Here is a 24,113-nt window from a genome sequence, read left to right as displayed (position 1 = left end):
CGTGAAATTAGGAGGTGTTGTGGATAGTGAAGAAGGTTATCGTAGATTACAGGGGGATCTTGATCAGTTGGGGAAGTGGGCCGAGGAGTGGCAAATGGATTTCGATACAGATAAGTGTGAGGTGATGCATTTGGAAAGTCAAACCAGCGTAGGACTTGTACCATGAATGGTAGGGCACTAGGGAGTGTAATGGAACAGAGGGACCTAGGAGTACAAGTGCAGAGTTCATTGAAAGCAGCCTCACAGGTAGACAGGGTGGTGAAAAAAGCATTTAGCATGGTGACCTTCATCAGTCAGGGCACTGAGTACAGGAGTTGGGACTTTATGTTGCAGCTGTATAAGTCGTTGGCGAGTCCACGCATGGAGTACTGTGTACAGTTTTGATTGCCCTATTATAGAAAAGACATGGTTCATCTGGAAAGAGTGCAGAGAAGATTTACGAGGATGTTGCCAGGACTAGAGGGCCTGAGATATAGGGAGATGTTGGCCGGGCTAGGACTTTATTCCTTGGAACTTAGGCAAATGAGGGGTGACCTTATAAGAGTGTTTAAAATTATGAGAGGCATAGATAAGGTGGATGGTAAGAGTCTTTTCCCCAGAGTAGGGGAGCCCAAAACTAGGGAGCATGTGTTTAGAGCAAGAGAGGAGAGGTCAGACAGCATCTGTGAGAAGAGATACAGAGTTAGTGTTTCAGGTCGAAGACCCTTTGGAACTGAGAAGGAGACAAGTTTGTTAAGGTGCAGGGAGGGTGGGGAACAGGCTTGTCTCTGATAGGGCAAAACTGGAATGTCCAAGGGGATAAGCTGCAAGCAAGGCTACCTGGCCAATGAGTGACTGGGCGAGTGAGAACAGGGACAAAAGAATGTAGGAGTTGCAAGGTGCAGAGCAGGAAGACTTGCCCGGCAGGTCAGTCTGGGCACGTCCTCCACTCCCAGAGGGAGAAAAAGGAAAAAAAAAGGAAGAAAAAATCAAAAAAGTTGAGGAAATATCACAGATAGACAAATGACACCAAATGATATTAAAATAGGTTTAAGGTGAGAGGGGAAAGATTTAATAGGAGATTGAGGGGCAACTTTTTTACACATAGGGTGGTATCTATGTGGAACAAGCTGCCAGAGATTGAGGCAAGTACAATAACAACTTTTAAAAGACAGTTGGACAGGTACATGGACAGGAAAGGTTTAGAAGGTTATGGGCCAAACGCTGGCAAATGGGACCAGCATGGATGGGGCACCTTGGTCAGCATGGACCAGTTGGGCCGAAGGGCCTGTTTCCATGCTGTATGACTCTATGATACAGACAGAATTCAAGTCACCTAAAGCTGTAGAACTCAATATCAAGAAGTCCAGGTCTGCAACGTGCTCAGACAGAAGACAAGGTGCTGCTCCTCAAACTAGTGTTGGGCCTCATTGTAACAGTGCAGGGGACCTCAGACCGATAGGTCAGAGTGGGAGTGGGATGAGGAATTAAAGTGGTAGGAACAGAAAGCTCAGGGTCGCCACTGCAGACTGAAGTCAGGTGTTGCACAAAACAATCGTCGAAGTGGTCAGAGTCGAACGCCTTCTGCATAACCTCCTTATACTTGTATTCTGTGCTTTGACTGACTGAAGAAAGTATCCTGTGTGGCTTTTGAACCATCTTATCGACCTTTCCTGCCAACCTTAAGGATGTCTTTGTGGCACAGTGGTACATGTGATAGAACTGCTGCTTCACTATGCCAACAACCCAAGTTCGATCCCAACCTGCACTGCTGTCTGTGTCGAGTTTGCACGTTCTCCCTATGACCGAGTGGGTTTCTTCCCACATGCGAAAGACATGTGTGTTGGCAAGTTACTTGGCTGCTGTAAATTATGCCTCATGAGTAGATAAGTGGTAAAATCTGGGGCAGAGGAAGTTGATGGGGATGCGGGGAGAATAAAATGGTTTAGGGGAGCCTCAGTGTGAAAGTGAGTGCTTGATGGTTGGCATAGAGTTGGTGGGCTGAAGGGCCTCTTTCTGTGCTATCTCTCTCTGTGACCTCTTAGTATTCTTATGTGGACAAAATCATTAACATGTTAGGCCAGGGCAGAGGCATGTGGTGGTGAGGAGGTTAACCTGGGGTTGGATACCATGGGATTACATCATTAGTTAGGATGTAGGAAGGTTCCACATCATAGGTGATCTGCAGCGGTACAAGGTATAGGGCTGATATAAACCACCACCCTTCTCTATGATATTCCTGGACAGGCTGGGAAAAGGATCGGAATTCTGTTTAATGAGTCAACCTGTCACATGACAAGAGTCATCAGCAAGCAGACAAGAATCGAAAGGCTTTATTGGTGAATAATTTTCAGGATTTATTGATCTGTATGATCGATACAGAAACTGCTGGATAGTCGTCGATCAGGCTGAAGAGAAAGGCAGATTGATGCGTTTGGTTCAACCCCTTGATTTGAAGGGACAAAGCAATTGTGTCACATTTTTTTCCATCCGCCACCCTAATTATCCTTAAGCACATACAAGGAACAATATCAATTGAATGGTCTTTCTGACTAAGATCTAAATTACAAGTGATCACATTAATTCTATGCATATTCATCAGATGTATTCTTCCGGAAGACTAGATTTTATTTGAAATAAGAATCCCAAAGATAACTAAACTATTACATCATCTGCTTCAAATCCACTGATGTAAGGCTGCATGAATTGTTCTCTATCAGACAGCTGATGAACTATTTTCTCTTCAGCTTCCATTCATTTGACTCTTCCGCTCAAGCATCTCAGTTGCACCTGAATGAGACCAATTTGAAGTCTCCGTCCACAGACACAAAGTTGACCGTACCCAGGGACATCCGGTTGGGGAACTCGATGGTGGAATCATCGTGGAGTTTGATCTCAAAGGAGTCTTCCTTTAAAGTGATGCGTAACTGTTGAAACAATGAAGCAATAGAGTGAGACTGAGCCCATTTCAATCTGCCAATGAATCTTTGGATTAGAGAGAATGAATTTACATTCTTGCTTGGGTAATTTATCCGTTGTAAAAAATACAGAACTGCTAGGGATAGTCAGTAGGTGGGGAAAGCATCTGTGGAGAGAGAAACAGTTAAGATTTCAGGTTGATGACCCACAGAAGTGGGAAAGTGAGAAAATGTGTGTTTTCAGTTGCAGATGGGGAGGGGTGGTGAGAACAAAGGGAATGTGTGCGATAGGATAGAGACCAGGGTTGTCGGAGTGATACAGGTTCTTTAGGTGCCATCTCAGTGTGGGAAGAGAATGCTTGTTAGTCATATAAATTAGGTTGGAGGGTAGTCAATGGACGGAGATTAAAGAGGGGACTGCGGAGAAAATCAACACGTACTGAAACTGTGAGATGAGAAACATGGTTTACTGGAAATCCACGGTAAAGGAGAATGCTGAATGATGACATTAAATGGGAGAGGGTGCAATGAAGACTTACAAGGACATTACCAGGAATGGAGGGCTTGGGTTAAAAGGAGAGGCTGGATAGGATGGGACTGTTTCCCCTGGAGTGTAGGAGGCTGAGGGGTGACTTTATGGAGGTTCATAAAATCATGAGAGGCATAGACAAGAGGAGTCCAAAAGCATGGTGTATAGATTTAAAGTGAGAGGGGAAAGGTCTAAAAACATAGAACATAGAACACTACAGCACCGTACAGGCCCTTCGGCCCACAATGTTGTGCCAACATTTTATCCTGCTCTGAGATCTATCTAACCCTTCCCTCCCACATAGCCCCCTATTTTTTTATCATTCATGTGCCTATCTAAGAGTCTCTTAAATATCCCTAATGTATCTGCTCCCACAACCTCTGTCGGCAGTGCGTTCCACACACCCACCACTCTCTGTGTAAAAAAATTTTCCCCTGACATTCCCCTTATACCTTTCTCCAATCATCTTAAAATTTACCTTACCTTATCTTATGTCCCCTCATAGTGCGTATATGGACCAAGCTGCCAGAGTGAGTGGTAGAGGCGGGTACAATTATGACATTTAAAAGGCAATGACATGGATAGGAAAGGTTTGGAGGGATATGGCCAAACTCGGGCAAGTGGGATTAGCTCAGGGAGGCATCTTGGTCGGCATGGATGAGTTGGGATGAAGGGCCTGATTCCATGCTGTAGAACTCTATGACTCTATGACAAGAAGTACAGTAGATTAGGTATTATCTATGGAGAGAGAAAGTCTGAGTTAATGTTTCAGATTGATGAGCTCACATTAGTTATCTGTCAAGCTATTGACTTTAAATAGGACATGGTTAAGTGGTTAAGTTTCTGGGCTGTTAACCAAAGACCTGGATCATTGATCCAGGAACATGAGGCCAAATCCATCATAGTTCCTGGGGGATTTGATCTGGAATTAGCCCTGAATCTGCAACATGGGAAAGGTAGGACCATAAAGTCCTATCTGGTTCACCTAGTGTCCTCCAGGGAAGGAATTCTGACCTCCTAACGCAACCTGGCCTTTATGTGACTCCTGACCCATCCATGTCATTGATCTCTGACCTACCCTAGCAAACCACTCGCTTCAATTACATGTGGATCTGTAGGCCAGAATAGGTCACAACAGCATATTTCCTTTCTTGAAGCAATGGTTGGGTATTTTAATTACAAGTTTAATAATTATGAGAATTTATTTATTTGAATTAATTAACTGACAAGTTCCCCAGTAGCCATGCTGGGGTTTGAACTCATTTCTCCAGATCATGAGACCAGCCTTTGGTTATAATGAGACACACCCATTCTATTACCAAACTCCTAACATCACCCGAGTCACTGCAGGACAGCCGAGGGCAGTAAAAGAACCAACAAACGTGGCCTCACAGGGAGACAATGTGCTCCCATACAAAACTGGAGCAAGTGATGGAGTCTGATTTCAACCCTCACAGAATTTGTATTCAGCTATCCACCACCTACTGCAATTTGCTGATAAATTAATACTCCTCCTTAAACTTTAAACTTTATTTATACAGCACGGTAACAGGCCCAATTACACCCATGTTAACCTACCAACCCATACGTCTTTGGAATGTGGGAGGAAACCGGAGCACCCGGAGGAAACCCACGCAGTCACAGGGAGAACGTACAAACTCCTTACAGACAGCGGCGGGAATTGAACCCTGATCGCTGGCGCTGTAATAGCGTTACGCTAACCGCTACACTGCTGCAGCGTCAGCCATTGGTTATATGTGCTGTGCTTCATAGAGACTCTATAAGTAGACTCTGTAGGCTCTTTGCTGCACTCTGCAGTCTGCCTTTCTAGTGTACTGTTGAAATCTCCAGAGATTGTTTACTGCTATGCACTAAATAAATTCTGTGACTGTGTGCTATGGTGTGCTGTTTAAATATTTTCTCAAGACTGTTTGTTACAAGATCCTCAGCTGGGTTGATGAGGACAGCATGTTTCCGCTTGTGAGATAATCTAGAACGAGGTGGTCCCTGATAAAAGTTAACGGGTCGCCCATTTACAACAGAGATGAGGCAAAATTCTTTCCGTCAGAGGGCCATGAGTCTTTGGAACTCTCTTCCTCAAAGGGTAGTGGAAGCAGAGTCTTTGAATGATTTTTAAGGCAGAGGGAGATGGATAAGCAAGGGGATGATATGTTATGACAGGTAAACACGTGTTCAGAGTTGAGGCTGCTGTCAGATCAACCCTGACCTTATACCCTGGTGGGGCAGGCTTGAAGGGCCGAGTGGCCTACACCTGCTGCTGTTCCTAATTCGTACGTTCTCAGAGTTCATGTGTTCATCCACACAGGTGCACCTCAAGGCTATGTGTTTAGCCCCTGCTGTACTCCCTGTACACACATGACTGTGTGGCTAAACACAGCTCCACTGCCATATTCAAATTTGCTGATGACGCCATTGTTGTTGGACGACTCACAGGTGGTGATGAGTCAGTTTGCCGGAGCGAGGTGAGACACCAGGTTAAGTGGTGCCACAACAACAACCTCTCGCTCAACGTCAGTAAAACTAAAAAACTGATCGTTGACTTCAGGAAGGGGAAGGACGACAAACATGCACCAGTCTACATTGGGGATCAGCGGTGGAGAGTCAGCAGCTTTAAACTCCTGGGCATTAACATATTGGATGACCTGTCCTGGGCCCAGCTCATAGTTGCAATCATAAGGAAGGCGTGCCAGTGTCTTTACTTTCTTAGAAGGTTAGGGGGGTTCAGCTTGTCACCGAACACTCTGTCAAGCTTCTACAGATGTACTGTTGGAAGTATCCTGACTGGTTGCATCATGGTCTGGGACGGCAATTCAAATGTGCAGGAACGTAAGAAGCTGCAGAGAGTAGTGGACTCTGCCCAATACATCACGGGCACATCCCTCCCCACCATAGGTAGTATCTACATGAGGCACTGCCTTAAAGAGGCAACATCCATCATCAAAGATCCCCACCTGGGCCTTACCTTCTTCTCACAGGAGGTACAGAAGCCTGTGAAGTCCCACACCACCAGGTTCAAGAACAGCTACTTCCTTTGCCATTCGGTTCTTGAACCAACCTGCACAACCCTAATCACTACCTCAGTATAGCAACACTATGGCCACTCTACACTACAATGGACTTTGGAATTTTTTTGTTCTAATTGTGTTCTTTCTTGCATAATTTTGTATAATTTATACTTAATTTATGTTTTTCTTGTTGTGTCTCTGATGCTATGTGCCTGTGATGCTGCTGCAAGTAAGGTTTTCATTGCACCTGTGCACACATGGACTTGTGCAGATGACAATAAACTCGACTTTGACTTTGAAGCAGCAAGTTCAGAACTAGTGGGTGGACGCGTTGAATTGTAGTCTTCCCCTTTCCGAGAACAGTAACACCAGCCAACCCACCACTCACTTTGAACTTCTCCCCCTTGCTGTAGGGGAAGTTGGATTCTCTCTGCTCAGAATCCCAGCTGTCATCACACTTTGAGTTACAGACAATCACAGCCCCATCAACTTCGTCTTGGAAGCGGGGGTTGAAGTGCAGGCCAATGTTGTCCGAGCTGCTCCCGAGATTCACCGCAAATCTGTAGATAAAATAAGATAAGATTTCTTTATTAGTCACATGTACATCGAAACACACAGTGAAATGCATCTTTTGCGTAGAGTGTTCTGGGGGCAGCCCGCAAGTGTCGCCACACTTCTGGCGCCAACATAGCACGCCCACAACTTCCTAACCTGTACGTCTTTGGAATGTGGGAGGAAACCGGAGCACCCGGAGGAAACCCACGCAAACACGGGGAGAACGTAAAAACTCCTTACAGACAGTGGCCGGAATTGAACCGGGGTCACTGGCGCTGTAATAGCGTTACGCTAACCGCTACACTACTGTGAGAAGTGGATGAGTCAAGCTTGGAATTAACCTGAGTGGGCACATGCTGGTGATTCATACTTAGACCCAGAAGCAGAAGGGGTGGTAGCTGTGAATAGGAAGACAATGACAAGCAACAGGTAGACCCTGAAAGCATTACTTTTAGTATAATCCTACCCTTTTAATTATCATGAGTTCCTTTGTGACAATCCCCTTAGAGAGCCAATGTACACTGGGCAACAAGGGCAGTTCTGTGGCAGGCATTGAGAAGTTTAGGATCCATACAGATAGCCAAAGGTCCTGAATTAACAGGCCAAGCTTCATTGGCAGTTCCCTGCAATGTTAGACTTCACAATTAGTCAAGCAAAGAGGACACATAGAGACACAAGAGACTGCGGATGCTGGAATTTGGAGCAACACACAATCTGCTGGGTTGAGCAGCATCTGTGGTGGGGGAGGGGGAAAGGAATTGTCGATGTTTCGGGTGAAGACCCTGCATCAGGACTGAGTGGAGAGAGGAAGTAGTGGAACAGGGACCAGAAGCGATTGGTGAAAGGTGATGGGCAGGTCGAGTCAGGTCGGGGACGGGTTGGAGTTTGGAGACAGTGGCAGGCGGATGATGGAAGGAGACAATGAGAAAAAGATGAGAGGCAGATGGAGCGAGGTGGGAGGGAGGGGGTGGGGTGAAGGTGGAGACAGATGCTGGAGGGAGATAAGCAGGAATACAAAGGGCTCCCAGTGCTGGGCAAGTGAAGGAGAGTGAGAATGGGAATCATCAGGGAAGAGGTGAAATGCAGATAGAAGCAGAAGCAGATAGGGGAGGGGGGGGGGGGAAAGCCCATGGGTGAACTCAGTGTGTAGTGAGTGGACACAAGAAGACACATAGCCTGTCGAGATCACTACGGATCATGGTCACTGCCTGAAAGAGTATTGAAAGCAAAATCCTTTATCATGCCTGGACGAACACTTGGATGCATGACCTGCTGGGCCACTGAGCAAGAGCTAAGAGGTGGGATTAAATTCAACCATTTTTGATTGGCCCGGACATAATGGGTCAAAGAGCCTCTCTCTGTGCCCTAAATTCCGACGATTCTGCAGCAAATGGAAACAAGCAGTACTTAAAGGGACCGCGACCTACTGGCCCATCTCCCCTTAGCTGCCTTTCTTTTTGCCCCCATAGAAAGCAACCCCCAACCTGTGGAGACTCTCTAAAAATTACTCCGCAGGAAATACCCAGCTGGTCAGGCAGTGTCTGTGGAGAGAGAAATCTTTCGGGTGGATAACCTTTCATCAGAAATGGGAGAAGTTCGAAATCAAACATGTCTGAAGGTGCAGAGAAAGGAGGAAGGTTGACTGAACAGAGGGGAATGTCTGTGATAGGGAAATCAAGAAAGGCTGTGGTGCAAATGGTAAGGTTACTGAGTGTGAACTGGCTGGTGAAGGGTATTTTTAGTGCTAATGCTAAAAGCACAATGTACAAGCAGCAGCATATGGGCAGGCACGATAGTGTAGCGGTTAGCATAACGCTATTACAGCACCAGCGACCCGGGTTCAATTCCCGCCACTGTCTGTAAGGAGTTTGTCCGTTCTCCCTGTGACTGCATGGGTTTCCTTTGGGTGCTCTGGTTTCCTCCCACATTCCAAAGACGTGCTGGTTAGGAAGTTGTGGGCATGCTATGTTGGCGTCGGAAGTGTGGCGACACTTGCGGGCTGCCCCCAGAACACTCTATGCAAAAGGTGCATTTCGCTGTGTGTTTCGATGTACATGAGGTTAATAAAGATATCTTATCCAGAATAGTTTTACCTCATTGCTTAAATTATCATCAACTCCTTTGTGCTGTATCAAAGCATTTCCTCTCACTGGATAACTACTTATAATGGCCCTGCGCCTTTAATTACCGTTGTGAAGCATCTCTTTCTGAAATGATGTTTGATTCTGATGTGATGAAAATCATGGGTCTGCAAGAGCAGATGACACGTTCTCCGAAGGATTCAAAAGGGACCTGAGGGGCAACTTCTTCACACAGAGGGTGGTGCGTACATGGAACGTGCTGCCAGAGGAAGTGGTTGAGGCAGGTACAATAAACGTTTAAGAAACATTTGGAGAGGTACATGGGTAGGAAGAGTTTAGGGGGATATGGGCCAAACGCAGGCAAACAGGACCTTGGACGAGTTGGGCTGAAGGGCCTTTTTCCGTGGGTGTTAGTCCATGAGTCTACGGCCCTCAGAGCATTGACAGTATCCACCAAGTTACCAGCCAAGTGAGTCTTGATACTGAAAAAGGACACTTTTACTGGCTGATGTGGTTCCTCCTGGCAGAGGCAGATAGATTCTTGATGAAGGGGGGATGAAAAGTTACCAGAGGTGACCAGGAATGTGGAGACAAGTTACAGTCGGAACGGCCGTGATCTTGTTGAATGGTGGAGCAGACACGAGCAGCTAAGTGATCCACTCCTACTCCTAATTTATATGATTATATTTGTATCTCTACTAAAGCAGAATGAAACATTTGCATTTATATGGTGTCCTCCATGACCTCAGGTAATCCGAGGGGCTTTACTGCCAGTGAGATACAGACAAGGAGGTATAATCACACCTCCTAATCTAGGAAATCTGCAATTAATTTGCCCGTAGTGTTGTGCCACAGGGACCGGTGCTGGGTCCACTGTTGTTTGTCATATGAATTAATGATGTGGATTAGAATGTAGGAGGCATGAATAGTAAGTTTGTAGATGGGACCAAAATTGGTGGTGTGGTGGATAGTGAAGAAGGTTGTCTAAGGTTACAACAGAATCTAGATCAACTGGGAAAGTGGTAAATGAATGGTAGATTTAATTTAACTCGGACAAGTGCAAAGTGATGCATTTTGGGAAGTTAAGCCCGGGCAGGACATACCCAGTGAATGGCAGGGCCCTGGGGAGTGCTATAGAACAGAGAGATTTAGGGGTACAGGTACATAGTTCCCTGAAAGTGGTGACACAGGTAGTGGTGAAGAAGGCGTGTAGCATGCTCACCTTCATTGGACGAGGCAGTGAATGCAAGAGTTAGGACGTCATGTTAGAGCTGTACAACACATTGATAGACCGCACCTTGAATATTGTGTGCAGTTCTGGTTGCTGTACTATAAGAAGGACGTGATTAAGCTAGAGAGGGTGCAGGAAAGATTCACAATGATCTTGCTTGGACTGGAGGGCTTGAGTTATGAGGAGAGACTGGAAAGGCTGGGACTGTTTTGCCTGGATAAGGTGGATGGTCACAGATTTTTTCCCAGGGTAAGGGTCAAACTGGAGGGCATGGGTGAAAGGGAAAAGATTTAAAGGGGACGTGAGGGGCAAGTCTTTCACACGAGGATAGTGGATATATAGAGGTTGTAGAGGCGGATACATTTCCAATGTTTCAAAGACATTGGACAGGTACATGGATAGGAAAAGTTTGGAAGGATAGGGGCCAAGTGCAGGCAAATGGCACTAGCTTAGGTGGGCATGGACAAGGTGGGCCAAAGGGCCTATTTCCATGCTATATAACTCTATGACTATGAGTAAGGTGCCACAGATGACAATATGGCAATAACCCCAGGTAATCTGTTTTTAACATTGGATAAAAATTAGTCTTGATACAAGGAAGAACCTCCCCCCACCCCCCCAGTTCTTCCTGGAACGAGTGCACAGCGACTGGTTTAGCATCTCATCCCCCCCACACACCAAATTGCAGTGGCCAATTAACCTACCAACCAGCGCACCATTGGGATGTGGGAGAAAACCAGAGCACCCGGGGGAAACCCACACAGTCGCAGGGAGAACTTGCAAACTCCACACAGACAGCACCAAAGGTTGGGATTGAACCTTGGTCACTGGAGCTGTGAGACAACAGCCCCACCAGCCACGCCACTGAGCACTGAGCCAAGATTAAGTGCTGAAACATCTTTACTGCGACTTGAACCCATGAGCTTCTTGTATTGTGAGTATCTGCAACTGTAAGTTTGGATTACATCATCATGTCAGTACAATGCCTCCAAGTTATCTACGTGAGAGTGTTGATGAGGAAAATGGGAAAAGAAATGTTTACTTCACCTGTTGGCATCATCTGAAATCTTCCCTTTAATCTTCAGAGTGTCTCCGACCTTCATTTCAATGTTACGGATTTCAAGCTGTTTTTGATATCGGAAGGAAACCGTTATTACATTACTCTTTCTGTTACTTAAAAGAAAACTTGGGCACACTCAACAAAGCCCCCACTCATGCTCACACAAGCAGAGGGCTTAGACAAATGTTTCACACACACACACACACACACACACACACACACACACACACACACACACACACACACACACACACACACACACACACACACACACACACACACACACACACACACACACACACAGAACTGTATAATTGACTCATGCCCAAAGTATTAGAGTGTTGAAGGTGAAATCACCTTTTCTATGTATGGTAAACAATGATTAAATTCTGGGCTATTGATCCAGAGATATCAGTTTGAATCCCAACATGGTTTAAAGATTTAAAGCTCGTCTTAGAAATGGTTGATCTTAGAAACCAGGATGCTGCCTGAATTAAAGGGCATGTGCTATTATCAGGAGAGGTTGCACAAACTTGGGTTGTTTCTCTGGAGCGCTGGAGGTTGAGGGGAGACCCGATAGAAGTTTGTAAAATTATGAGAGGCATAGATAGAGTCTTTTTCCCAGGGTCGAAATGTCTAATACCAGAGGGCATGCATTTAAGGTGAGAGGGGGAAAGTTCAAAGAAGACATGCAGGACAAGGTTTTTTACACAGAGAGTGGTGGGTGCCTGGAATGTGCTGCCAGGGGTGGTGGTGGAGGCAGATACGATAGAGGTGTTTAAGACGCTCTTAGATAAGCACATGAATGGAGGGATATGGACTTTGTGTAAGTAGAAGCTACATGGTGTCATAGAGCTTGCTTAGTTCAGCACAGGCATTGTGGGCTTAAGGGCCTGTTGCTGTGCTGTACTGTTCTTTGTTCTTTGTTCTATGTTTATTACCTGAAAGTACACATTATTTAAATCATGAATAAATCAAAAAAAAATCTCGCCCCTCAAGCCTCTGATTGGAGCCTCTTGAGCCATCTTTAAATTTTAATCACCTCTCCACTTTCACTTTCCTGATCCAAGGCCGGAAAATGGTTTTCTTGTGTCTTGGTGTCCCACCATATTACTCCCTTTTTATAAGACTCTCCTGAGAACCAGTTTTCCCCTCCAACCTTTCAGTTCTCTGCCCTTTGATCCCTTAATATAATTTAGCATCAATATCTGTTTGATAATGCTCATTTGAAGCACTCTGGGAATTTTATTACAAGAAAAGTGCTTTATGAGGAGCGTTTGATGGCTCTGGGCCTGTAGTCGATGGAGTTCAGAAGGGTGAGGGGGGAATCTCATTGAAACCTACTGGATACTGAAAGGCCTTGGATAGACTGGACGAGGAGAGGATGTTTCCATCAGTGGGAGAGTCCAGGATCCGAGGGCACAGCCTCAGAATAAAGGGACGTCCCTTTAGAACTGAGATGAGGTGGAAGTTCTTCAGCCAGAGGGTGGTGAATCTGTGAAATTTGTTGCCACAGAGGGCTGTGGAGGCCAAGTTATTGGGTGTATTTAAGGCAGAGATTGATAGGTTCTTGATTGGTAAGGGGGTTAAGGGTTACAGGGAGAAGGTGGGAGAATGGGATTGAAAAATTAAATCAGACATGATTGAATGGCGGAACAGATTCAATGGACCGAATGGCCTGATTCTGCTCCTATATTTTATGGTCTTGGTCTTATTCTGGTAGGTGAGAGCAAGTCTTATGGTCTGTATATAAATACAAACTGGATAAGATGGTGAGAAAGTTGTTCTTCTATCAGAAAGTCATGGATCTTTGGAATCCTTGGAATTCTGCAGTTTCCTCATGGACAGCACAGCCAGTAGAGCAAATTCCTTACATCTCCAATGACCCAGGTTCAATCCTGACCTCGGGCACTGTCTGTGTGGGGTTTCCTCATTCTCCCTGTGACCGCGTGGGTTTCCTCCAGGTGCCCCAGTTTCCTCCCACATTCCAAAGGTGTGCGGGTTGGTAGGTTAATTGGCCACCGTAGATTGACCCTAGTGTGTGGGACCAGTACACTTGGGCAAAAATCAAAGAATCAAAGAGTCTTTCCCGACCTAAAACATTGTTTTTCTCCCTCCACAGATGCTGCCTGACCTGCTGAGTGTTTCCAATATTTGATTTTATTTCAGATGTTCGGCACATGCAGTTTATTTTTCATTATCTTTCTTTAAATATGGAGACTGAAACACACAAGAACATAAAAAGAGGAGCAAGAGTAGGCCACTCGGCCCCTCAAACCTGCCCCACCATTCGATATGATTGTGGCTGATCTTTGCTGGCTTCAACTCCTCCCCTGTGTCAGTTCCCCATAACACTCAATTCCTTGATCTATTCAAAAATCCCAATGGATCAGCAGGTGATGTTATCCCTTCAAACTCATCATGGCCCTAGTTTGGGCTCCCTTTAAACTTACCAAGTACACTGGAAAATGCATAATAATATGATGTAACATCTAAAAAACTCAACCTATCTCTGTCTCAACTATATCTAATGACTTGCCTCCACCACCCGTGGGGGCAGAGAGTTCCAGAGATTCACTCCCTCTGAGAGAAGAAATTTCTATGCACCTCAGTTTTAAATGATTGGCCCCTTATTTTAGAGCTATCCAGTTGTTCGTGACCTTCACTCTGTGGGAGGGAAAGGTTAGATAGATATTAGAGCAGGATATAATGTCAGCACAACATTGTGGGCCAAAGGGCCTGTACTGTGCTGTAATGTTCTATGTCCTAAAACATCTCAACATCTACCCTGTTGCTCCCTCAGGACCTTATATGTTTGAATAAAGTCACCCCTTATTCTCCTAAAGGACTACAGATCCAAATTGTCCAGCCTCTCTTGATAGAACAACCCTCTCATCCCAACAATTAGCCTGGTGAATCTCCTCTGGACTGCTTCCAATGCTACCATGGACTTTTTTAGCTAAGGGAACTAAAACTATACACAATACTCCTGTAAAGTTGCTCAAGTTTGCTCCAGAGTTCTGTGCAATAAACTTCAGTTATGTTTATGTTCCTCCCCAGTCATCCGGGTCTCAATTCCAGAATTCTCTCTCTAAACCTTTTCTCATACTCTTTCTTCACAATGCACACTAAAATCATTGCAGTAAAACTCCAATAATCTGCTCTCCAACTATTCAGAAATCCCAATGGATCAGCAGGTGACGTTATCCCTTTAACTTATCAGGGACTGACTCATGCTTCCTTTAAACTTACCAAGTACACTGGAAAATGTATAGTAATACTGTCTAACATCCAAAAGACTCAATTGAAAGTGTGTTGGGTGTTAATGAATAACATCCAACAGTCCAGAAAATCTTCCAAAGTCTCAAGTGTGCCAGAGTATTTGGAGTTTTACTGTATTTCCTAACCTGCCAATGCTCCAATGAAGCTCTTTGGTACAAAATAAATGCAAACTGTTGTTGATTGAAAATGATATAATTTGCATGGAATAATTCACTCAATTTCAATCACTTTGCATACTATAAACCTTGTGATATTGTCACTCACTTACGTTAACTTTGCCTGTGGTTACTCATGTCTGATAATCAGACAATAAAGAAAGAGAGAGAGAGAAAATGTGGCTGTGAAAATAAAAGAAAAAATCCACAGCTGCTGTAAATCTGAAACAGGAACAAAAGTATCGGAAACACTCAGCAGGTCAGGTAGCACCTACAGGAAGAGAAACAGGGTTAGTGTTTCAGGTTGAAGTCCCTTCATCAGAACTGAAAAAGGAGAAAAAGCAAGTTGGGTCCATGTTGCAGGGACGACGGGAGAAATTGATGGGACAAGGGCAGTATCTGTGATCGGATGATGTCAGCTTCGCCGTGGCGATTAGGTTGCTTACAGAGTTGTCTGGTTGTCAGATTAAGGAAGATGTTTAAAGAGAAAGAGTAAACAAACAGAGAAACGTGTAAAACCTGTGAAATACAGGTAAGAGCTGTCGAACATGCCCAAGAGATCAGGCAGCGTCTGTGGAGAAAGAAAAACCAAATGAATACAGCAAAGGTTGTAGAGAACAGGCAGGGGAGAGGAGCTGAGGCCAGGCCCAGATCAGCCATGATTTTATTGAATGGCGGAACCTGCTCAAGGAGCCTTATGCCTGAATCTTTCTCCTCTTCCTCATGTACGGTAAGTTCCAATGCCATGACTGTTGCCTCTTTAAATAAAAGTTTTATCATCCAACAATTTTTACTGCTAAGTGCCAAAGTCTGTTGCTCATTGCAAAGTATTTACTCTGTGATTTTTTTTTGCTCTCGCCGCTTGTCACGTCGACAACAAAACCACCAATGCTGTTGATGTGTCAGAGCCAACACAGAGCCAGTTCTGTCATCACTTTCTAAGGGAGCATTTTATCAAGTGACACTTGCATTCAAGATACAAGAAGCAAACTGTTGGAAGAACTCAGCGGGTCAGGCAGCATCTGTGGAGGGATCTCTCAGCAGTTTGTTTTTTGCTCCAGATTCCAGCATCTACAGTCTCTCGTGTCTCCATTTTACATGGAAGATGTTGGCTCCCTATGGGAAATCAGGAAAATTGAGGTAACTGTGTTCGATCTGAACACTCCCAGCTCAATGGCCTTTGAACCCATTGCTGGAAGCCCCTGTCAGGGAGGTAGCAATGCTCCAGCCCTCTGGGGCAGGGGGGAGTCTGTGTTGGACATAACCCCACCCCATTCCAAGCCGATTTGTGAACCCAAATATCCCTGCAATCTCCTAACCCAGCACCCCAACACCACTTGTAACCCTGACCCCCTCCCACCCTGACCAACTCTCCACTGGCTGCCTTCTGCACCCCCCCACCCCCCGCACCTTCTTTACATCCCTCTCCAAGTACTGGACAGTTTCTGGACTGGAGTAAAGGTTGGAGACACAAGAGACTGCAGATTAATCCATTGACCAATCCAGGTGAAGAGTCAAGATTCCCAGTGTGGGGTGGCAGCCACGTTTGTAAATGGTATGAAGGTCAATGGAAGAGCTCACGGAGTGGCAGCTGGGTGCTGCCAAAATCTGAAGACTAGAAATCTGTGTGTGCAGTACCTGTTCTACAGCTGTAAAGGCAAGTAAGATAAGATAAGATATCTTTATTAGTCACATGTACATTGAAACACACAGTGAAATCCATCTTTTTGCGTAGTGTTCTGGGGGCAGCCCACAAGTGTCGCCACACTTCCGGCGCCAACATAGCATGCCCACAACTTCCTAACCTGTACGTCTTTGGAATGTGGGAATGCTGCACATTTGTCCTGCTCCAGAGATGTAAGCACTAAAAACCGACATTCTACGCAGCACTGAGGGAATGCTGCTCTCTCAGAGGAGCCATTTATCAATGCGGAATTAAACCAACAAACCCTCTGCTCTCTCAAGTGGACATAAAATGGGTTACCGGGGTAGTAGAGGAAGCAGGCAGTCTGGTTGAGTTTAAGAGGCATTTAGATAGACACATGAATATAGAGGGGATGCAGGGATATGGATGATACACAGGGGGAGGACATTTAGTATAAATTGGCACTACGTCGTGGGTCAAATGGCCTGTCCAGTGCTGTAATGTTCTATGTCCTATCTTGAAAAGATCACTCAGCATTCTTTCAGTAAGTGTCCTGGCCAATGTTTAACCTTCAGTCAACATTGCAAGCCGGATAATCTTGTCATTGCTGCCTCGGTTTTGGGATCTTGCTGTCAGAGGCTGCGTTTTTCTACAAAAGAGGAACTGCACTCTGTTGTGAAAGAGGACGAGTCAGGGTGCTTTGGAAATACAGCTTCCTTTTTTTTGTATCTAAGCCTATGCCTGAGGGAGTGAGTTCTCAAAACCATTCTGACCTACTTTGGACAGAAGTGAGAGAATAACTATTGGTCCATCAATGTAATTTTTGTTCTGGACAATGCCCAGTCCTGGCTGGTGTTTCCTTCTCCTCCTACCTCTGTCTACTCATTCTCTGCCACTTAGGCAGAGCCCTGCATAACAGCATTGACCCTTTGCCTAAATAATCACAAGGGCGGTAGAGGCAATTTCCATCACAGCCCTCAAAAAGGATTTATGTAGCCACAGATGCTGGGGCTATGGAAATGGAGGGCAATTAAAAGTTGGGGGTGATTGGTTGTAGGGAGTGCCTCTCTCTGGGAGAGGGTGAATGACCGTCAGCTGCTGGGGACGGGCCAGGGTGTGGGAAAAGAAGGGGGAAGGGGCTAAGAGGGAAGAAGGCGAATGACTGTGAGAGGAGCTGCGAGGGAGGGAGGCCAAGGAAAGGGAGAGACTGGGGGAGGGAGGGAGTCGGAGGTGGGGAGGAGGGAGTCAGACTGAGGGACGCGAACTGAAGCAGGGAAGAGATCAAGGTGGGGGGGAGGTGGTGAGGGAGTGGGTCTAAGGAAGAGAGTGTGGGTAAGTCATGTACGTGTGTGTGTGTGTGTGTGTGTGTGTGTGTGTAGGTGTGTGTGTAGGTGTAAGTGTGTGAGTGTGCGTGTAGGTATAAGTGTGTGGGTGTAAATGTGTGTGTTTGTGTGTGTGCGTGCCTCTGTGTGTGTGTGTGTGTGTGTGTAGGTGTGTGTCTGTGTGTGTGTCTGTGTGTGTCTGTGTGCGTGTCTGTTCAGCAAGGCCTAGTCTCCAGTCATTTTGCAACTGCCCATAACCTCTCCAGTCTGTGTGCTGTACAACAACCACCCCACGTTAACAGAATTCACACACAAGCATCTTTCACTCATCACAATTGCAGCGGCAGCAAGTCATCCTCAGCCCCGAGGGACTGTCTGAAAATAACGGTAGCATTCCCGCCTCCCCAACAGTCCGCCTTCTACTCACTGGCATTGTTGTGTCTCCCTGAGAGCTTGGGGAAGTGAAGACCACGAAGGAATTCTGTTGCAAATGAAAGAAGGAAGGTCCTTCCTGGTTGCAAACGATTGGTCTGTATTTGTACAGTTTGAAGTCCGCTTTCAATTGATTTGTGATTAAGGCCCTCAGTCATTTGCTGTCATTCCTTTGTTTGCCTTGCAGGGGGCTTTACTGAATAGTCTGGTGGCTCTGACTATATTCTCTTCAGCTCCATATTATCTGGACCCTTGCTCATCTGTGAATTTAATTGGTATTGGTATTGGTATTGGTTTATTATTGTCACTTGTACCGAGGTACAGTGAAAAACTTGTCTTGTGTACTGACCATACAGGTCAGTTTATTACACAGTGCAGTTACATTGAGTTAGTGCAGAGTGCATTAAGGTAGTACAGGTAAAAACAATTGTTTGGCACTCTGCCCTTCATCAGTCAGGGCACTGAGTACAGGAGATGGGACATTATGTTGCAGTTGTACAAGTCGTTAGAGGGCATAGTTTTAAGATGAGAGGGAGAGATTTAAAGGAACCTGAGGGGCAACTTCTTCACGCAGAGGGTGGTGCGTGTATGGAACGAGCTGCCAGTGATTGAGGCAGGTACAATAGCAACATTTAAAACACACTTGGATAAGTGTACGGATAGGAAAGGTTTAGAGAGATATGGGTCAAACGCAGGCAAATAGGACTAGCTTAGATGGGCAATTTGGTCAGTATGGACGAGTTAGGGCGAAGGGCCTGTTTCATGCTGTATAACTCTATGACTCTATGCCTTCAGCTGCCTGGGCCCTAATCTCTGGAATTCTCTCCCTGAGCCTCTCCAACACTCCATCTCATTAACCCCTTTAAGGTGCTCACTAAAACTGCAGAAATTACATTTTCTGCCCGATCTGCTGGGTACCTCCATAATTCTCAGTTTTTTCAGATTTCCAGCGACTGCAGTGTTCTGCGCCTCAGTTCCAGCACGTCTCAAGTTGCCCGCATTCATCTATTACCTGGACAGCAGCAAAACCACTGGAACACCCGGACAATTTTGGTTTCTATCCTAGCACAGACGTCACCTCTGTTCTCTCTACCCTTCTCCCCCTCTCTGCAACTTAAAACAAGCTTGTTTCTTCACTTTATTTTAAATTCTGTTTCTCTCCCTGCAGATGCTGCCTGACCTGCTGAGTGTTTCCAGCATCTTCTGCTTATGTTGCAGATTTTATTCAGCGGAGAAGGTTGTCCTCTCAAACAAAAATAGCATTGCTAATCTGTATAAGATGTCCTTAAAGAAATAATGAACTGGGCGTTTGTGAACTGACATATTTCCCCTCTTCAGGGCATTTGGAACTTGGGGACACAGCTTCAGAATAAGTTGTGGCACATTTAGACAGAGAAGACGACTTGTTTTCTCTCTGAATCTTTACAACACTTTCCTCAGAGACCTGAGGAAAGCTGACTCATTGGAAATGCTCAAGACTGAGACAGAGACATTGTGGGGGAGTTAGTGATTGTGGCAGACAGTCAAGAAAGTGGAGCTGAGGTCAAGGTCAGATTAGCCATATTATTGGATGGTGCAGCAGTCTCAGGGGGCCAGGTGACCTTATCTACTCCCGTCAACTTTGTTCTCATGAGCAAAATTGGTAAATTGGTAAATTGGTCGCATGTATTGAGGTACAGTGAAAAACTTTGTTTTGCATGCCATCCATACAGATTATTTCATTACAACAGTGCATTGAGGTAGTACAAGGGAAAACAATAACAGAATGCAGAATAAAGTGTTACAGTTGCAGAGAAAGTGCAGTGCAGGCAGACAATAAGGTGCAAGGCCATAACGAGGTAGACTGTAAGGTCAAGAGTCCATTTTATTGTACAACGGGACTGTTCAACAGTCTTATAACGGTGGGATAGAAGCTGTCCTTGAGCCTGGTGGTGCGTGCTTTCAGGCTTTTGTATCTTCTGCCCGATGGGAGTGGGGAGAAGAGAGACTCAGAAGTGCTGGAAATACTCAGCAGGTCAATCAGCGTTTGTGGAGACAAGAACAGAGTTAATGTTTTAGGTTGATAATCCCTGCATCAGGACTGAGAAAACAAGTGTATTTAGGTTGCAGAGAGGGAAACCGGTGGAAAGAACTAAAAGAAGATCTTGACAGGGTGGAGACCAGAATTGTCCAGGTGACACTGCACTTTCCAAACCATCTAAGTTAATAGGTGAATGCAGTCAGTTAGAGAGAGAATAAAAGAGGGAAGAGGCAGAACACAGCAGCGGTTGGCAATCTGAAACAATACCCAGCAGGTCAGGCAGCATCTGAGGAGGGAGGAACGGTGAGTTAATGTGGATGAACCACCAGAACTAGTCAGTTCTGACACAGAGGAGAAGCTGGATGTCTGAAATTGTTGGATTTATTATCGAGTCCCAGAGTTCACAACATAGTCAGGTGGAAGACAGAACACTTTCCCTCCTTCTTAAAGTTGGAACAGTGTAGGAGGCCAAGACAGCAGAAAATGGGAGTGGAGTGAGAGCAAATGAATGGTCATGGTTAACCTTGTCTCCTAGTAATCCAAAGGACAATCCTTGCTAGCACCATCCACATCTCCTGAATGAACAAAGAAATAACCCAGTCCTGCTGCAGGTTTTGACCCAAAATGTCGACAGTTCCTTCCCACCACCCTCCACCCACAGACGCCGCTCGATCTGTTGAGTTCTGCCAGCAGATTGGTTGTTGGTCCATATCCCAGCATCTGAAGTCTCTTGAGCCTCTGAAAAAAAATTCTCCCTGGTCATCCGGCCAATGTTTATCCCTCAATGAGTATCACAAAAGTAGGTTGAATAACCATTATCCCACAGTTGTTGTGGGAGCTTGTTCGTTGCAATTTGGCTCCATTACAATAGTGACCACTCTACAACAGTGCCTCAACAATTATAAAGCATTCTGTCATTTCCTGCTGGATGTTCTATTACGCAAGCCCTTTATGACTGATAAGGAGCTGCATTTTTTAGTCAGGACTTAATAGCACATGAATGATAGAAAATTAGGGCGCTATTTGGGAGGGAAGGGTTAGATAGATCTTAGAGCAGGATAAAATGTCGGCACAATATCATGGGCCGAAGGGCCTGTACTGTGCTGTAGTGTTCTATGTTCACTGGGGAGATGGTGAGACTGCTGGGGTTTCAGACCAGCTTGACTTTGACCTTGTCTAAACTGCTTATCACTCTTATCTAAACTGCACCTATCCAAGGTCAGAAACATGACACTCACCTACAATGGCCTTTGTTTGACTTCAAATGCACTGATAATTGGATAGTGCATGTTCCAATCATTATCTCAATTCTCTAACCCTAATTTAACTTCATCTATTAAACTAAACTCATCAGATCCTGTTCCAGTTGCCTGTTGCCACAAGTCCAAAGTCCCATCTGTGTGGGTAATAACAGGAGATGCTTGCATGCTTGTGCGGAATTTCTAGTCAATGATTCCACTTACGTCGGTACCGGTCTGCGACTGCACTCAGAGAGGTCTATGTGTCACACAGTGCTAAGCGTACAAAACCTCCACACACACAAAGTGAGGAGAGTGCCCAACATTTGCTTGAAAGCTAATTACCACAACTCTCACTTAAACAGTCAAACATCTCCAGTCCCAACCGCTTGGGACTGGGGAGCATTCATTTTATGGATAAATTCAGAATGCAGTTCAGTGGTGCTTTAGTGTATCTGGTTTAATTATTTAGTTTAATTGCATATTATCTTTTACAAGAGAATAAATATGTTGAATATCTAAGGGTTTTAAAAATGTTGATTTACTGTATTTTTTGTTAGATTCATTAACATAAATATTTCTTGAAGAATCTCTTGCTTCATGAAGCTCGGGTTTTGGATTGTTTTGGAGTGAGAAACTTTGACTCAATGGCTTAAAAACATCCCAAGGTATGTAAAAGAAGCACTGTCAAAATGAGATTGTAATTTAGAGCTCTATGAACGAGTGCCCAAAAGTTTGCTCAAAGTAGTAAATTCTAAAGGGCACAATAGTGTAGCGGTAAGTGTAACACTATAACAGTGCCAACAACCCAGGTTCAATTCTGGCCACTGTCTGTAAGGAGTCTGTATGTTCTCCCCGTGTCTGTGTAGGTTTGCTCCGGGTGCTCCGGTTTTCTCCCACATTCCAAAGACGTACGGGTTAGGAAGTTGTGGGTGTGCTGTGTTGGCGCCGGAAGAGTGGCGACACTTGCGGGCTGCCCCCAGAACACTACCCAAAAGATGCATTTCACTGTGTGTTTCGATCTACATGTGACCAATAAGGATATCTTATCTTATCTTATCTTATAAAGAGTGCCTGAAGACAAGCAAAGATATTTAGAGAGTGAATCTCAGAACACTGGGCTTTGGTGTATAAGTATAAACAGAGAATGCAGAGAACCAGCATACAAGAGACAAGAAAGGAGGAGCAAGGTGATCTTGGAGACTTGCTAATCAAAAAAACTGCAGATGCTGGAAAACTGAAATAAAAACAGAAAATGCTGGAAACACTCAGTAGGTCAGGCAGCATCTGTGGAGAGAGAAACAGTTAACGTTTCAGGTCTGGGAACCTTCATCAGAACTGGAAAAGAGAAAAAAGTTTCATCATTTAAAAGGCATTTGGGCGGGTACTTTAGATAGGGAGATATGGGCCAAATGCAAGGAAATTGGATTAGCGTAGACAGGCTTCACAGTATGGGCAGACATGGCAGTATAGCGGTTAGCGTAACGCTTTACAGCGCCAGCGACCCGGGTTCAATTCCGGCCATTGCCAGTGAGGACTTTGTACGTTCTCCCTGTGTCTGTGTGGGTTTCCTCCAGGTGCTCCGGTTTCCTCCCACATTCCAAAGACGTACAGGTTAGGAAGTTGTGGGCGCGCTATGTTGGCGCCAGAAGAGTGGCGACACTTGCGGGCTGCCCCCAGAGCACTCTACGCAAAGATGCATTTCACTGTATATTTCGATGTACATGTGACGAATAAAGATACTTATCTTATGAACAAGAGGGGCAGAAAGGACCAGTTGCTGTGCTGCATCATTTTATAATTCTGTGTTAGTAGGTAGCAGAGAAACTGGGGAGAGGAATGGGTGGAACAAAGGGAATTTCTCTGATAAGGTGGGACTAGATGAGCTAATGTGGCTGTTAAGGAGCAACTAACCATGGAAAGGGAAACAGAGTTAACTTTTCAGGTTAAAACCATTCACCACTGTCAATGAGATCTCTCTTCCACCCATCCCTTTGCGACTCGCTGGTCCACTTTCCACCAACCGTGCAGGCCTGATGCAGGGTTTGGACCTGAAACGTTGAAAATTCCTTCCCCCCCGCCAAGATGCTGCTCAACCCGGTGAGTTCCTCCAGCAGATCGTTTGTTACTCCACTAACCACTCCCCTTCTTGGGGCACTTTCCTATGCAACCGCCGAAAAAGCGAGACCTGCATTTTTATTTCGTTCCTTCCCAACATCCAGGGTTCCAGTCTCACCAGGTGAAGCAGCAATCTACTTTCCCTTCTGTTCAATTTAGTGCATTGCACTGTTTCTGGTGTGATCTCCTCTACAATGGAGAAGCTGAATGCAGACTGGATGATCACTATGTGAGGCACCTCTATTCAGTCTTCAGGCGAGACAGTGAGGTTCCATTTGCCTGTCAGTTTAATTCTCTATCTCACTCCTACTCTGACCTATCTGTCTGTAGCCTCCTGCACCATTCCATTGAGGCCCAACATAACCAGATGAAGGATCTCAACCTGAAACGTCAACCGTCTATTTCCCTCCATAAGTACTGCCTGACCCGCTGATTTCCTCAGGTGCTTTTTGTGTTGCCCCAGATTCCAGCATCTGCATTCTCTCGTATCTCCAGTAGTGTTAACACCTTTTAAAAAAATCG

At 45.3% G+C, this 24,113-nt stretch overlaps 1 protein-coding gene across 1 annotated transcript; it reads right to left on the bottom strand.

Moving 5' to 3' along the window:
* Positions 1–2,311: 2,311 nt before the first annotated feature.
* LOC127585574 (galectin-2-like) lies at positions 2,312–18,299 on the bottom strand. The gene is made up of 4 exons (XM_052043144.1): positions 18,211–18,299; positions 11,367–11,443; positions 6,841–7,012; positions 2,312–2,906 (listed from the first exon to the last, which is right to left on the bottom strand). Exons 1-4 carry the CDS (start codon positions 18,214–18,216, stop codon positions 2,760–2,762), a joined length of 402 nt encoding a protein of 133 aa, XP_051899104.1. The 5' UTR covers positions 18,217–18,299; the 3' UTR covers positions 2,312–2,759.
* Between the last annotated feature and the right edge of the window lie 5,814 nt (positions 18,300–24,113).

The sequence above is a fragment of the Pristis pectinata genome, chromosome 33 (genome assembly GCF_009764475.1).
Source record: "Pristis pectinata isolate sPriPec2 chromosome 33, sPriPec2.1.pri, whole genome shotgun sequence".
Lineage (NCBI taxonomy): Eukaryota > Metazoa > Chordata > Chondrichthyes > Rhinopristiformes > Pristidae > Pristis > Pristis pectinata.
Note: the sequence above shows the minus strand (reverse complement) of the source record. Positions and strands in the feature narration are given on the sequence as shown.